Below are 17,335 nucleotides of genomic sequence, written 5' to 3'. Positions count from 1 at the left end.
TCTTATCTATATTGGCTCTAATAATAAAAGAACTACTATAAGAACAGTATATCTTTACTGTTCAAGAGTCTTACACTGGAGAACATTTATGGATTCTCTTGGTGTAACAGATAACTAAAGCTAACTGGGTTTTCTTGTAAGCTATTACTGTGCATTCCTTGGTGACTTTTTTTTTTTTTTCTTTCATCTGCCTGGCATATTCATTATTTTTATTTTCAGGTTTTTATTTATATTTTGAGGTTTAATTGTTCAGCTTAAGCCTATGTCTACACTGCACTTTTGTCAGTAAAACTTTCGTGGGTCATTGGTGTGTGTGGGGGGGGAAAACACGCCCCTGACTGACAAGTTTTGCCGACGAAAAGCGCCAGTATGGACAGGTGGACAGCGCTATGTTGGCGGGAGATGGTGTCCTGCCGATAAAGCTACCGCCCCTCGTTGGGGAGTTATTTTGTCGGCAGGGAAGAGCGGTTAGTGTGCTGTAAGGTGCACGGTGTAGATATAGCCTAGGAAAGTTTTCTCCTAAGTGTAAATTTGTAGATTCAAACCTCCCGACCCTCACTTTTGAACATACGACTTAGTCTGAATACAGCATATAAACTTTTCATTTATTCTCCCTCTTTAAATCTGAATCCCTCTTGCCACTACAGTACCTTTTTCTTTTTTTTAAGTGGCACATTTTCCTGCTAACCCAATATTAGAGATAACCAATATCCTCATCACTGCAACATTCATGATTTTAGGGAACAAAAAGCAGCAGCATTCCCACAGAAGAAGCAGAGCAATCTTGTGCGTGATGTTCCCAGCCCCAACTGACTTAAGGAACAAGCATCTCAAGGTCACCTTTAACATGGCATATCGGGTCAGGAAATCAATTCTTCTATCTGTCTCAGTGCTACAGTATAGTTTTAACTTTTACATACAGGAATAGTTGTCTGAGCTGATCTTTCACAGTAGATGTCAAAACCACATGTTCGTTTTTGATGAGTATGTAATCTTTAAAAGTAACCTTTTCTCTCTTTGGCCCAGTTTCTTCCTACACTGAACCAAAATAAATAGCAGAACTTTCTCAACACATAATGAAACTTGTGACATGGCAACAAACTCTCCATTCAAGATTGGATAATTATGAGCACTTCCCAGGGGCAAAAAAAAGGCCATATGTGCCGCAATAAAATTGCTATAGAGCATGGCCTGTCTTGCATGACCACTTAAGGGACCAACAAACTAGTTGTTTAAGAAATGCAGTCTGTAAATGTGGAGCATACCTGTACTTGGTACAATTATAGATGCTTGTGGATACAAGACAGAAGGTTGCCCAATAAGGAAGTGTCCACATTTCACTGCACTTTAGGAATTGGAGGAGTTTCTTGTCATGAAGGGAAGTGGCTGACCTGCGTACGATATAAAAAGATTAAATCTAGATACTAGATAAAAAAACTAGACTCTCTCTTCCAATCAATTCCTCCTTATAAACAAAATTCTACTAGTTGCTGTAACTTGCCTAGTGCTCCTAAGGCACCAGTCTTGTGCTGTAAAAAAATTATTTCACCATTTTCTTCAAATTAGCTTTACACTAACATTTGGTTTGTGTGTTTCTTGGAGTATTTTTTTTATTATGTTTGATAACTGTAAGGAAATATACGAGACCCTTGCTAGAATGCGGGATTTGAGACCATGTTATAGCGGGGACTGCGTTAAAATGAATTGTAATTAAATTAATTAAATTTGGGATCCATGGGCGTGACCGCGTTATATGCAAATTCATGCTATATAGACGCGTGTTCTAGCGAGGGTCCGGTGTACTTGTAAATGTTGGTCTTCTTGGAAATCTAGAATGGGAGTCAGTGTGACCTAGTAATTATTGTGGTGTCACTGAGGTATCAACTTTTTTCACAAAGGAGGTATGGGGTGTCACACCTAAAGCTGATAGGTGATACAGTGCTTTGAAATCTTCCCATTAAAGGCACAGTAGAAGTGCAAATTTTTCGAACCTTTCCCAGATCCAAAGCGGAGCTCTCATGTTTATTATCGCCAAACTCATTTGTTTTCCTTGATGTTTAAACAAAGCATTTGTAGACAAATTAGGATCTCTGTCACTATATGGATGAGCCCCTCCCTAAAAACACAATCCTGTGAGACAATCCTCTATGGTAGAAAAAGGGTAGGGTTCAGTTCCCATTTAGTAGCTCAGTAATGCTGCTCTTCCAATAAGATTCTTGCTAAAGAGCGCTGAAATTCTCTACTGTGCTGTCAATGTGTCCACCAAGTGGAAACATTCAAACAAGCTTCTAGAATCTTGTCTAAAGAAACAGACTCCATGTTTGTGAAGATCTCCAAACTCGGAGGCCAGTTCTACAACAGGGCTTTTAGCCAGTGTAATTATGTTGGTTAGGGGTGTGATTCTTTACAACACATTTATACTGGCAGAAAGCATTAGTATAGATGCAGTTTATACCAGCAAAAAAGTTCTTTGCTGGTATAGCTGATTTCATTTGGGAAACTAGTATAAGCTATATGGACAAAAGAACTCTTTTCCTGCTATAAGCGGTCTACCCACTGGTATAAGCAATACCAGTCTAGTCTCCACTAGTGTATGGTATACCAGCCAACTCTCTTGGAGATGGGGGCCTTAGTGAAAGTCTGTATCTAACCCAGTCCCATTAAAGTCATTTAAGTTCATCCAGTCCTTAGAGGATCTGGCAATGCATTCACCCAATGCGGGCAGGGGACTGGACTCGATAACCTCTCGAGGTCTCTTCCAGTCCTAGAATCTATGAATCTATCTCCTGTGCAGATGATTTTCTTTATTTTCACTTAGATATAAAACTATAATTAAATTTAAACTTGTACTGTAATGGGATATCCCATTAACCATCTTAAACTCTTGTAAATTACGAATAGTCCAAAACAACTGAAGTAGTTAACATTCCAAATCCTGAAATAAGCAAAGCTTTAAAGTTAACTCTCAAGATATAATTATTCCTTTTGTTTCTACATATAATAAGGCCTCAAAGGTACCACTGTGGTCCATGGAGAAATTTTGTAAAATCATCCCAGATGTAATCAATGGAAAGATGTCTCCTGTGGTTTTGAATCCACTTAACTGTGCAGGAGCAATCTAATCCTGAACACGAGGCTAACCTAACAGATGCTTTATTTTTAACTATTTTCCCAACTTGGAAACAAAACTGAGTGAACTGTTGGGCTCCCTCTAGACGACGTTCAGATAATCTTTAACAGTTGTTGAATAAATAGATAGGCAACCAGGCATTAATTCCATTTTCCAAATGTCCTGGAAATCTGTTTACCTCTGATTGCAATCCTACGGTTGTTCTAGAGACTAAGAACAAATGTAAGTCTGCTAAATTCCTCATTGTTTTAGGATTTAGTGTAGTTCACTGCAATTAGGCATAAAAGTTCAGTATTCTCTGGGTGTGAATAATCATTACATTTTGTTATGCCTCTATAGGGAACTCAGAAAATGCAACTTTATGTAGAGATTGTATTTGTTAGTGGACCAGTTTAGAAGGGGAGTTTTATTTTGATATCCTGCTCAATTTATCAGTCTTTGCGGGATTCCTTATTTATCAGTTTAGTATACATGAATAAAAAGCATTAGCACCCAGAGATTGTCAGTTATGAATAGATCAAAATATTTGTCACTATTTTCTATTTCACAAATAGGACTCTATATTTGGTCAAAAGAACTAGCTTCCAAATGCCACAACTTCAGCTGCTAAGATTGGCCTGGTCTGACGTCACAGCACAGTAAATGGATGGTATTAAAATAGGACTCTTGACTTAAGAAACCTAACAAGAAAAACAAAGTTCTTGCATTATAAACAGGACTTGCGGTATGAAGCAGTTTTGAGCTCTGAACGTATAAGTACCCGTTGTGAAGTGGGGGGGAGGGGCCTGTGCATTCATGATTCTGTTCCCTGCTGGGTACCAGTGAAAGTCTGAGAAACCCATTTGGGTGTTACTGGTTATTGGTACAAAATGATCTACTTGGAATAATTATTACTAACTATTGTTTTGTATTACTGTAGTGCCTAGGGGCCCCATACCAGAACCCCACTGTGCTAGGCACTGAACAAAAAGAGGATCCCTGTCCCAAGGGACTTAGTGTAAGTTTAAGACGAGATGGATATAGATCGACAGTAGAGTAAGTTAGTATGACGTTTCTTCTTGAACATTAAATTTCCCTATTTGTGTATAGCTTTAAAAAAAGGTTTTAAAATGATACAGGGAATATTTGCTTATTGGTTCTGGTCTTGTTGCCTGTGTCTGCAGTTTTATGTGACACGGGGTTTTTCCAGCTGTTCTCAGAAGAGTATAGCTCAGGGGTTGGCAACGTTTGGCATGCGGCTCGCCAGGGTAAGCACCCTGGCGGGCCGGGACAGTTTATTTACCTGCTGACGCGGTAGGTTCGGCCGATTGCAGCCCCCACTGGCCGCGGTTCGCCGTCCCGGGCCAATGGGGGCGGCGGCAAGCCGCGGCCAGCACATCCCTCGCCCGCGCCGCTTCTCGCTGCCCCCATTGGCCCGGGACGGCGAACCGCGGCCAGTGGGGGCCGTGATCGGCCGAACCTGCCGCGTTAGCAGATAAATAAACTGGTCCGGCCCGCCAGAGTGCTTACCCTGGCGAGCCGCGTGCCAAACGTTGCCGACCCCTGGTATAGCTTATGCTGGCAAGTTTTTTCTAACATTCTTACGTTTTCTCAATTGATTCTATTCACGAGCCTCTTGTGATTGACTCTTGGTTTAAGCAGAATTAAAATGCATTATTTATTTTAGATGTATACTCACATCCACTTCAAAAGGACCACCTATTCTTGCTCTATGCAATCCTTCAATTTCTAAATAAACAATAGGATATTTGCCACAACTTGTTGAAATGTGACCTAGATGTATGTTTGACTTTGAAACCATTGTGATCTGAATGCAGTCCTAAGCAGGCAGAAGATGGAGTATAGTCTTAAAGGAAAAGTCTTTAGAAATTGGTTCATTGGTCTTATTAGGATACCTATATAGAGCTCTAGTTCTATAAAAATACTACTCACTTTTGGTATTCAAAACTATGTGTACATTTATAATATAAAATTTTTGACTTTTAAAATAATGCATCTCATTCTAGATCTAGCAAAATATTACTTGGTACTGAAACATGTAATGCAGCATGGAAGGGCAAGTTGAACATCTGTTATCTGGACTGTCTAATAAATGGTATAAATTGCCATATTTTTAAACACCTGCTGGGAATGATTTATTTTAGTGTCCTGATGCTACATTTTGCTTAGAAGTTAGACTGGAAAAAATATGGGGAAACATTTTTCATCAGAACTAGATGAACAGTAGTTCATGATCAGCGAGAACTTTGATATCCCCTTTGGCTCTCACTTTTCTGAAGCTACTACTGAAGTAACATGCTCTATGGGCAGGGCCGGCTCCAGGGTTTTGGCCGCCCCAAGCAGCCAAACAAACAAACAAACAAAAACGTGATCACGATCTGCAGCGGCAAGTCGGCGGGAGGTCCTTCGCTCCGAACAGGAGTGAGGGACCGTCTGCCGAATTGCCGCCGAACAGCTGGACGTGCCGCCCCTCTCCAGAGTGGCTACCCCAAGCACCTGCTTGGTAAGCTGGTGCCTGGAGCCGACCCTGTCTATGGGAAAAGTTGAGAGAGTTCAGCCGTGCTCCCTCTCCTCTGAATCTAATCTTAATTTGGAATAAACCCAATTTTCTTCCAGGATCTTCTTTATACTATGGGTCCATATGGCCTGGGGAAGAGACTGTAGTGAAACAGTCATTCAAAAAAGAAAAATATGTCTTAGACTTGGATGACAGACCCAAAGACTTGACCTTAGCTAAAAACACTAGGTTAAAAGACTAGGCACACTCAAGAGGCAATTGTTGAGGCCCCTTAGAGGAACAGAAACACCAGTATCTCAGCTGTCATGATCCAAAGGATTAGTCTCCTGTATCTACATAGAACTAGAGAAAACTGTTACAACTTTAGATAAAAGAAATCTTGGTCCTAGTATTACTCCTATTTTAACATGTATTCCCTTGAGTCCTGGCCATTCCTCAGAGCTGCCACCTCGTGTATGTTTAAAGAAAACAGAACAAGCCATGGGAAAAGCTACGGTCTGATCTTGCATGCAACTACTACTAAAGTCTTCCATGTCTAGGGGATTGGTCTTCTATACACTGGGACACAGAAAAAATTATTTAATGATTTCTTCATTAGGTCCGCTTTCAATTGTATATTATACCTTTGAGATCGTTTAAAATATCTCTAAGAAAAACTTTGCTTTGCTTATATTTTTAACATGTTAACAGATTTAAGTTAGATGCTACTGTGTGTGGTGGTGTGTTAACTTTTCTAAAAGTATTCCATGATTATCTGAACAGGTTCATGAACCACCCAGCTCCAGCAAACAGCCGCTACAAACCCACTTGCTATGAACATGCTGCTAACTGTTATACACACGCAGTAAGTAAATTCATTATTTTACCAGTTCTTTCAGTGAAACCCTTTATGGTATTGGAATCCTAAATTTCTTTTAGCTTTGAATTCTTAAATATATTTGTTTGCAACTTCTAAAATCAATCTGATGGTATACTATTACTAGAAAGTAGTAGTAAATACAAGCAGTGATCATAAACACATGTTCCAGGAGCGCAGAAGGATCCAAGGAGTCATATTTTGGAAAAGTCCTGCAGCTTAAAGGTTTTGACCCATCTATTTTCATTCTGCGCAATCAAAGGGTGACTAAAGCATCATGAAAATGGATCTCTATAGCTAATGATTACTATAATCCTTTTAGACTGATTATTTTTCAGTACAGGAAGAACAAGGAAGATTTAACAGTTTAAAAACTTTTGAGCCTTTAAATACAAGGCTGCAGCATAGGCTACATTTAGGATAAAAATAAAACTGAACAGCTTTGCTATGATAAAGCTTCTCTTTCTAAATTGCTTAGAGAGAAGTCTAGACATTTTTAAAGACACTAACAATTAAGGTGAATGTAAACTCTAAGTATCTAAATATAAATATCCACATGTTCCCCTGGACAAAACATTTTTGAGTGACTAGTTTATTCACCTAAAAATGCAGTCTCAGGTCAACTAAAACTATTTGTGAATTTGACACTGATTTGGCAAATAGTTTTGGCAAAAAAAAATAAATGTTCAGGCTAGATTTACCAGGGAACTTGATTCCTGTTCAACCTGGTGGTGGTGGAATGCCTTTTGATCCTCTAGCCCAGTGGTTAGTACACTCATCCGGGATGTGGGAGGCCCAGGTTCAAATCCACTCACTCTTTGATTTGGAGCAGGGACTTGAATTTGGATCTGCCACTCCTACAGTTGAGTGTATGAACTGTGAGATGCAGGAAGGGCAGCTAGCGGATGAATATAGCGACACTCAAGACTGCTCTTTTTGTAGCTGCAGGAACAGGAAAGAAACAGTGCGTATGAGTGAAGTTGGGAGACGTTTACAGTTAAGTTGCTGTAAACTCCATTTGATATGGGAGTGGAGGGGTCAATCTGAAATTATCCAAAAGACAGGGTTTTTATACCTGTGTAGAGAGCATATGCTATACTATAGTAAACTAAAACGAGCAAAATGTAAACAACTTGTCTTTGCAACAATTTTAAAAGTCCCTTCCCACTTGCTTTCATATAAGGGGCTCTCTTCTTTCTGTATTTCAAAATATGAGTCATGGTCTATATGCCCCAATGCTGCAGCAGGGAGCAAAGGACTGCAAGTATTCCCAGAAGGGAGCAGTGGAGAGCTTGTCAGCTCCTTGGAGGAGGCTTCTCAAAGGTACAGATTGTGAAAGAGCTGATGGAGAGAGGGCCCTGTTTCTCTCCAGCCAATGTTAGGGAGTACAGAGGGAAACCATGTGGCATGGCCAATGATCATCCTATACTGCTAGTGGAGAAGTCCTCTCTGAAAGCCATGTACAGGGACAGGCAATCGAACTGAATGCCTCAAGATCTTCAGTGCTGAGGCTGGGACTGCTGCATGCTTCCCTGTGAATACTCGGGTTCCACATGGTGCTACCTGCTTTACATAGTCTTTCCACTTGTCTCCATACACAGAGCAAGAATTGGGGTTTTGCACACTTTTGCCTTTCCCATGGCAAACTTATGCAAGAGAATAACTTTACATTGTGTTGCTGTGGCCTGTGCAACAAAAAGAGTAGTAACGTAACGCACAACTTGCCTTAACTTTGTGCATAAGCCAAAGTGATCTAACTGGTGTAGCTACTGTTCAAAGACCAAAATGGTGCTACATAAACAGTGTGAAATGTGGAACAAGTTGAGGCAAAGTAGTGTCTATACCACCCTAGTAAACTGAGAAAATTGATGGGAAGTTTATACTGGTCTGCTATAGTTTGACAGCAAACAGCACATTGGTGTTACAATATATGAGTGTTCAGTGGTTGCCTTACATATAAGGGTTCTGTGGGTTTCATTTTGTGCTGCAGGAAGCTTATTAGAATTGTGTGGAGGATGCAATTATGTTTCACGAAGGATTTCTAGTGGTGGTTTTTTTTTGTTTTTTTTTTTTTTTTTGTTTTTGTTTTTTTTAATTTGGCTTCATTCCAAATTTAAACAAAAACTGAAAAATTTGAAGCTGTAAGAAAGAAACTTCTACAAAAATTGTTTCAGGTCAGTTGAAACATTTTGTTTCAACAAAATTGAAACATTTCATTTTGATTGTGACCGTCTTATTTTGCATTCTTCTGAGAGATGGTACAAATTTTTTAAACTTCCAAATGGAAAGTTGGTTTCAAAACAAAAAATCAAAATGTTTTATTCTGAAAATGTCCAGACAGAATGTTCTGACACTGTTAAACATTTTCTTCTGGTTTTCTTCCAAAAGGAAATTCCAGGGACATGACAGGATTTCGCAGAGTGCCAAGATTTCAACAGCTCTGCATGTTCCAATGGCATATGATTCCATCAAAACTTCTCCAACCAGCTTTAGGGCTTATGGTTTCTGCATCATTCATTCTGCTGTGGGCCCTAATTAAAGTTGCTGTTATGTGTAGCAATAGGGAAGTGCTACTGACTTTCCCCAGTGTATTTGCCACCTTTCAGTTCCTTCAGCAGATATTCCTACCAGCAGTGACTGCGACTTTCTCATAACTGAATGATTAGGATTTTTCCAAGGGTCTAACAGAGTTAGGTGCTTAAATCCCAGCCAGTTTCAATGGACATTCAGCTCCTCATTCAACAGGCTCATTTGATAATCCCAGCCCATAAAAATAAGCTGCATAAGCTGTTAATGCATCTTAACTCCTTCCTGTCCTTTCCTTAATAGAAAGTAAAGCAAATGACTCTATCAGACGAGGTTCTCCAATTTATTCTAAAATATCTTAGTAAAATTGAAAGAACTAGGCAGCAATTCTGCTACATCCCCTCTAAAATACTGTCACTTCCCTGACCCCCCCACCTCCCTTGCCTCTCCAAAGCTCACTGCTCACTTCCTCTAATTCAGCAAGTATGCTTTGGCGAAGGTGCTCAAAGTAATTGCTAACCTTGAACTACAAAATGGAATACTTTCTAAATTGATTTACTTTATTTTAATGCTGGCTTTTGTTTCAGTTGGGCTATTTATAAAGTAGTGGATTTGGCACACAGAATTAGCACCCTGGTACAGTCTCTCCTGTTAATATAGTTTTGCTTACACAATGAACAAAGTGTAAATTTCAGCAAATTTGAATACCAAGAACAGGACACTGTCTGGCAGTTTAGCACTGTTACATTATATTGTGATGACTCAGCATTTTTATGATTCTGTCAAAATAGATCCATTCCCTCGGTTTGTTAGTAAATATCAATCCTAAAGGTACTGTCAGGACTTTCCCCTTTTGAGAACTGATACTGTATTTGTTGTATAATTTTTGAAGTTTTAAATTTCTAAAAGATCTGCTCCAGGAATTATTTTGGGGAAGTTGTATAGCCTGTATTATAGATGGTCCCTTCTGACCTGGAAATCTTTGTATCTTTGTCTTCATTTATTCACTCTCTAATTTAAGGTTTCACGTGCCAGTAATACATTTTAACATTTTTAGAAGGTCTCTTTCTATAAGTCTATAATATATAACTAAACTATTGTTGTATGTAAAGTAAATAAGGTTTTTAAAATGTTTAAGAAGCTTCATTTAAAATTAAATTAAAATGCGGAGCCCCTCGGACTGGTGGCCAGGACCCGGGCAGTGTGAGTGCCACTGAAAATCAGCTCGCGTGCTGCCTTTGGCACACGTGCCATAGGTTGCCTACCCCTTGACCTAAACAGACCTCATCTGAGCACCTTTTTATCACTGTTACTGATTTGCCAGACATGCATACAAAAAATAGGTGATAAAGATCTTTGAACTGCCACATATTAAAATCTAAACCGAAGTAGCACATTTTAAATTTTCTTCACTATAATTATATAAAATACGCACAACCACTTTTTTTAGGATTTCATGTAGCATATTTGTACCACTAAGACTTAAAGATAACTCAGGTATGCAGAATGCTCCTTCAAGCCTAAAAGTGATATAGGTTATATTTTGTATTGTGAATTGAGGATTATTTTTCTAAATGTTACTCTGCAGTGGCCTTAACCGATCCTTGTTCTGTTATCAAGAGTACAGAAAAACGCCTTTTAAATGCTCAGTACGTACATGGGAATTTCCTCCTGCTCTTATTTAGGCCACTCACAAAAATCTGTGTGTAATCACTATAACCATTTTGCTTTGGGGGATGGGATTTTAGTGAAATAGTTATGCTGGGTACAACCTCCAATGTGGACCCAATTATACCAAAATAAAGGTGCCTTATACTAGTATAGATTATTCCCATTTCCTTCAGGAATAAGTTATACTGGTATAAAGGCATTTATACCCGTATAAATCTTCATCACACAAGGGGGGTGTTGTACTACTTTAACTATGCCAGTACAGTCAGTGCTTGAATCCTCCGTTCAGCAAAGCACTTGTCTAAATTCTGTTGACTTCAGTGAGGCTAAAACACTTGCTTTAGTGCTTTTCTGAATTGAGGCTTTAGTTTTCTTTAAAGATTTCTCTTGCTCAGTCGTTATACTAAAAAGAGAACTTTTGCTCATGGATGCATGCATAGGGTGGGACTCTCTCTTAGCCTCCAGTGGGCACTGTGAAGGAAGAAGTTGGCCTTCAGTTTGCATTACTTCCAGCTAGGTAAAAATACCATATCAGGTTTTAACCTGAAATTTAGTTTGGGCTTGGCAAAGCAGTTGTGAAGACCGAAGGTCTCCTCCTTCAAAATCTTTGTATTTTAAGTAGCTTACTAAGTGAAGAGCTGTACTGAGTGTCTGTTTCCCTGGTGCTTTGTGACTGAAGAGGCTAATGATTAATCCCAAACAGTAATGTGAGGAAGAGGTAGAATGGATATATAAACCTACTAGTAGTAACCCGTGAAATATTTAGACATCAGTGATATTCGGTTTTGTGCCCTTTTTAGGGAGCTGCCATCAGTCTGTGCAACACAAACAGCTAATCAGGTCTTATTTTACTCAGTGAAAAGAGGTTGTGGGAAGATGGACAGGCACACACTTAGCATATTGTCTATTGCTGTTGCTTGTGTATTGTGACCAGAGAAATCTGTAGTTCAGGAATGGGTGGATGATTCTACACAGTGGCTGGGGATAGAGAATAACATCTGTGTTCTTATTATTTCCTTAGTTCCTCATTTTTCCAGCCATTGTGGGTAGTGCCCTCCTCCACCGGCTCTCTGATGATCGATGGGAAAAGATAACCGCATGGATGTATGGCATGGGCCTCTGTGCACTCTTCATTGTTTCAACGGTGTTTCACATTGTTTCCTGGAAAAAGAGTCACTTAAGGTATCCACAGAGAACTCACCATTTGTAATGTTTTTCATGCTGCTTCTGAAGTGGTCAGATTCAATTACCCTGAGTAAGCAGATCAAGGAACACTTTTTTTCTGATTTTGCAGAGCATTGTGAGGGGTACCTTGTGTGCTGTGTAAGATTCTCCAGGAAACCTTCATTCTGTCACTGCAGACCTTTGGCTTGCAAGGTTGGGTCACTAAAGTAACACTATACTCTGTTTGTTGGGAAGAATTACTCCAGAGAAAACTAGATACATTATTTAAAGAACATATAATACTGCACAAAGTGTAGCTTTGTGTCACATTTCTATGTGCCTGCACGGCATATTCAAATATGAGTTGACTTCTATGAAGACAAAACTCAATAGGACACTGAACCAAAAATAAATTGGTCTTCTGCTAATCTTACACCTACCATTATTTCTGATCACTTTCTATAGGCAGAACGTAATGAATCACTAGCATGTTCCTGATTACTACTTTATTAAAATAATAGCATATACTTCCTTCCATCACAAGGCTCTGAATCACTTTCACTATACGTGTACAGGACAGAGCAACACAACAAAACCACACAATTTATGCTGGCATTAACTGTTGCAGTTAATGGATGTCACGAGCAACTCAACATTATTCTGTAGAAGAAAATTGCTAGATTAAAAGTGAGGTGGGTTTGATCTCAATATAGAAATGTGATTGCTGGCTGGATGTTTTGCATTCTACCATACATTGAGCTAGACACAGAACCTAAGTGTCTCACAATCTAATACACAGTTGACCAGACGAAGGTTCTGTTTCAAAGTTAGTCTCTAATAGCAGAATTCCTGACGTGATTCCTCTGGAGTCACAAAGCTGTCTTAAACAGCCTCTTTAAGGATTCCCCCTGCATAGTGCCTGTCATTGGGTAGTGTAGAGCTTGTGTAGCAACTCCATGCTATCTTGCCCTAGCATGGGGTCATGGCTGGGGAAAAGACATGACAGGAGCACTGCTGTGCTCTGGGTTGCCTGAGCCAACTGGCCCAACGTAGATCATCCTGGAGGCTGCTGCAGGCTGAAGGCATAGCCAGCCCTGAAATGAGGGAGCACAGAGCCAGACCTGAGCACTTGGTCCCTACTCTAGTGTCTCAAAGACCAAGAAGCTTTACTATTGTACATGAAAGCATTTAAAAGTGAGACACTTTCACGTTGAACACAAAAAGATCTAATGCTTTTTCTTGACAGAGAGGAATTGTGACGTTTTTCCAAAACTTGTATTTTAGCAGCTTGTTTTTTCTTTGTTAGGACAATGGAGCATTGTTTTCACATGTGTGACAGAATGGTGATCTATGTCTTTATTGCAGCATCATATGCACCATGGTAAGAAATCAAATGTATATTTTCAAGGGATTAAAACGTCCTACGCTGTATTATCAATATGATTTCCAAATAACTTTTGTAAAGGTGTTGGGAAGTAGTTGATTGACAACATTATTGAACTGGGAAATGGAATATGGCCTAATCCCTTGGGATTTAACTCTGCTGCCTCATTTGTATTACAAGAAGAACAAACTGTTTTTAGAGTAGCAGCCATGTTAGTCTGTATCCGCAAAAAGAACAGGAGTACTTGTGGCACCTTAGAGACTAACAAATTTATTTGAGCATAAGCTTTCGTGGGCTACATCCCACTTCTTCGGATGTTACTTTCTTTGTATTGTTGAATGAATTCTGAGCTACATGACTAGAAATTATGGGCCTTAACCTGCATTCCTGCTTATCCAAAATTCAAACTGACTTCAGTGGGACATCAGGTTATGTAAGGAATGTAACAGGGCCCCTCATTTTTACCTTGAGTTTTAAAATTTGGACTGAAGAAGAAAGGGAGCTAGCTGACAGTGATACTCCTTTCGAATGAGCAATTGCTAAATTATCCAAGTACTGCAGTTGTCTTTTTCTGTATTCTACTGTCATAAGCAAAATACTATACTTCAACTTGTTATTGAAAATACTCTGAACATTATCCCTAAGAAGGGATGGTAGAAAGGGATTTGAAATAGAAAAAAGCGCTCTCTCTTCCTCACATCTGTCCCAGCACACCTAGACACTACTTAGTTTAGGTTCTCAAATAAATTTTCTTACCTCTCCAAGAAGTCGCAAGATTATTTCCTCTTCCTGTTTTCTAAACAAAGTGTAGCCCATATTGTTTTAAAAGAATAAAAATCTTTGTATGTCAATAAGTTCCATTCAGTCATCACTTCTGTTGTCTATTGTAATCTTCACGTTTTCAGGTTAAATCTTCGTGAGCTTGGACCTCTGGCATCTCATATGCGTTGGTTTATCTGGCTAATGGCAGCTGGAGGAACCATTTATGTATTTCTCTACCATGAAAAGTAAGAATTCTAATTTGCATTAAACTGTAAACTGCATTTGAACTTGCTGCTTTATAAATACTCCTATAATAAAATGTCAGCTTGTCTTGCATATTGACTTAAGAACTTCAAAATAGCAGAAATACATAAATAGAAGGATGCAAGCTTATATCTTGTGAACAGATATTTGCACCCACTTTATCACATACAAATTTACAGTAACTTGTATATCTCACATTTAGAACAAATTTATAAATGCTCTTCTATGTCTTCTGTGGAAAACTAAGACCCAGCTGATGGAAAGTAGGCAAGGAGAGGAGGAGTATCTTTATTGACTTCATTCAGTAGTTGATCTTTACTGTCCTATTAAATCTGTTGATGGGAGTTGAGAGACAATCAAGATGTCTTCATTGCTTCCATATTCTACTATGCTAGTTAATTGATACAACATCCCTTATAGGATTACAGTGCAAGTTGCACATGGAGAAGTTACTAACCCAGGAAATGTCTACAATGCCCCTGTTGAGCTATTGGGAGAGCTGAGTCTATTTAGTTTACACTACTGTTTCCTTGAGCCTGTGTGACTGCCTCTCATCGCATACCCCATTCCCGAGGAGCAAGCGACTAATCTTCATAAGTCTTTCCCCACCTAGTAAGAAAGAAGGGTTGAAACCATATGCATTGACCCACTTGGTGGGAGACTCAAAGTGGTAGTTACAGGTACATCTCAAAAGTATGGAGAAAAATTGATATAATTAGCCATATATCAAAAGTGTGTAGGCAATGTTTATAGCATACTGTCATCCTCTTTCCCTTAACAGAGGGCTGATATTTCTCTAATTATGTAAATAAAACCTCAATGTGATCTATCTGTATATAAAGTCTTTAGGTGGCTGATGGGCATTTGTTAGTTTAAAAAGTCATACATTAGCTGTTTTGTCTTTTAAGGAAATATTAAATGTGCATTAAAAATTCATCTTGTACCTTTCCTTAAATTATTCCTTTAGGTATAAGATTGTCGAACTCCTTTTCTATTTAGCAATGGGATTTTCTCCTGCTCTGGTAGTGATATCCATGGTAAGGAATATGCTCTTAATGTAATAAATACCTTTCCTTTTAAAAGTAGTTTAAAAGGGAGCTCCAGTGAAGTTCCATTTTTGTCTGTATAGCTGTTAATTTCAGTTCAACACACTGTTATAAATGCTAGTTGTAGAAGCACTGAAAGTATTTAGCCATCTGTTTGGGTTGATTGGTCCTTAAGCTATAAGCCAATGAAATTCCATCCATTATGTAGATTCAGTTTCTTTAATAATAATAATAATTAATTAAAAAAAAAAGCTTAAAAGAATCCTGTAGGGATAGTACTTCTATTTCACTAGAGCCAGAAAGGATCAAGTAGTGCATTTCAGTTCCATACATCCAAACATCATGTATTTCAAAGCAATGTGTTTGAATTGTAATATTTATGACTCCATTTAATGATTGCTTCCTTGTCCCTTGGAAATTCAGAAGGAAGCTTTTAATTTAGAAGTGTGGCATAAGACTCTCTGTAGTCCTGTTTGGCTTATTCACTAGCTGTCTTGTAAGTTTTGGGGTGGTTTCTAGAAATAAGTTACTCCTTCCCTCTTTTGGGGTGGTTTCTAGAAATAAGTTACTCCTTCCCTCTTTTTTTGCCCTTTACATCTATTCTTATGTGTTTGTGGTCTCCCATGTGTGTACTCCACTCTCAGCTGGGTAGAATGTCAGACCTGCTCAACTCTGATTATGTCACCTGATATTGCTTTGATAATAGTAACCTGTGAAACACGTCACCACCCACACAATCAAGAATAGCCATTATATTGTAAATATTTAAGTACATTACAGCTTGTTGCTCAAACTGCTAGAACGGTGAAGTGATGAATCTGCAACAAAATTATAACAGCAGAAACAGTGACATTCTAACTTTACACATGTGGCGTAACGGCTTAGAATGATCACAACACCAGGCCAGTGTTCAAACAAGCTGAGTATGAAACTCCAACCTGAACAGTGAGCATTTAGGGTTGGCTGTCCTGTTTGTTCTGTTCATATTAGCTGTCACGTGAAAAGGGTTAGAAACTCACCCACAATTAGGATCCATATACTATGTACTCCAAAGTGATGCCTCAGAATAATCTTGTTTGGCCTTTTAAATGTCATTAAATAAGTCATCCGTCCCATCCCCTATCCCCGCCCCAATAACAAGGCCTGGCGACTTACTAACTCTCTGTTCCAGTTTTAATTTTTGAAGACTAACTTTTTTTTGTCTCTCCTTGTTAATTAACAGAACAACACCGATGGACTTGAAGAAGTTGCCTGGGGAGGCGTAATTTATTGCATGGGAGTGGTGTTCTTCAAGAGTGATGGAATCATTCCATTTGCCCATGCCATCTGGCACATGTTTGTAGCTACTGCAGCTGCCGTTCATTACTATGCCATTTGGAAGTACCTTTACAGAAGCCCTGCAGACATTATCCGTCACTTATGATTTAAAAAAAAAAATCGGCACTAGGCCTCCATAACAGTATTATTTGATGTAAGGAATTCTGGGGAATTGAAAAATTGCACAGGAAAAACTGCACTGACGTAGATAGTTCTCTGAATACATTTACTGTGAACAGATGTTAAATAATGTGTCCTGGAATTGCCCTTCATACAGCAAGTACTGTAAATAATCAAGGCACTAAAGTACAGTACTGATAGTCCATTCCACACTAGTAGAACTGGGTTCCTGATGTTTACTAACCAGAATTTTTGTATTCTAGATTAATTTTACAGTTTTTACTATATGAATTTTTCTAAATTAGTGATTCAAATTGTGAAAGTCAGTGCAATAGCAAAGATGTAACTTCTTTTGTTTTAAAATTGGTTTCTACTGTTTTTTCACTAGCCATTTAATAAACATAAATCATGGAGGGATAGATCTAGTTTTACCACACGTCATCTTGGCATAATGACTTTTATAGAAATTTTAAATTGTTTTTTGTAAATTTTAAAAGTACATTTATTGAAATGAAAACACAACTGTCACCTATGCAGTTATTCATATTGCAAACTCTTGCAAGAAACTTACATTCCA

The 17,335-nt window shown here is 38.7% G+C and overlaps 1 protein-coding gene across 1 annotated transcript; it reads left to right on the top strand.

Annotated features, from left to right (window-relative positions):
* The first annotated feature begins 671 nt into the window (after positions 1 to 671).
* On the top strand, positions 672 to 16,744 carry MMD (monocyte to macrophage differentiation associated). The gene is made up of 8 exons (XM_065416078.1): positions 672 to 859; positions 4,050 to 4,165; positions 6,411 to 6,492; positions 11,723 to 11,883; positions 13,172 to 13,246; positions 14,155 to 14,256; positions 15,243 to 15,312; positions 16,544 to 16,744. Exons 1-8 carry the CDS (start codon positions 731 to 733, stop codon positions 16,742 to 16,744), a joined length of 936 nt encoding a protein of 311 aa, XP_065272150.1. The 5' UTR covers positions 672 to 730.
* The last annotated feature ends 591 nt before the right edge of the window (positions 16,745 to 17,335 follow it).

This window comes from Emys orbicularis, chromosome 13 (genome assembly GCF_028017835.1).
Source record: "Emys orbicularis isolate rEmyOrb1 chromosome 13, rEmyOrb1.hap1, whole genome shotgun sequence".
Classification (NCBI taxonomy): Eukaryota; Metazoa; Chordata; order Testudines; family Emydidae; genus Emys; species Emys orbicularis.
The sequence above is the reverse complement of the archived record's forward strand: the minus strand, read 5'-3'. Positions and strand labels throughout refer to the sequence as shown.

Excerpts from the sequence above, each read along its gene's own strand:
- MMD (XM_065416078.1), top strand. The coding sequence starts at position 731 with ATGATTTTAGGGAACAAAAAGCAGCAGCATTCCCACAGAAGAAGCAGA. Across the intron at positions 4,166-6,410 it reads GGATATAGATCGACAGTAGA|GTTCATGAACCACCCAGCTC; the intron begins GTAAGTTAGTAT and ends TTATCTGAACAG. Across the intron at positions 11,884-13,171 it reads TGGAAAAAGAGTCACTTAAG|GACAATGGAGCATTGTTTTC; the intron begins GTATCCACAGAG and ends TTTCTTTGTTAG.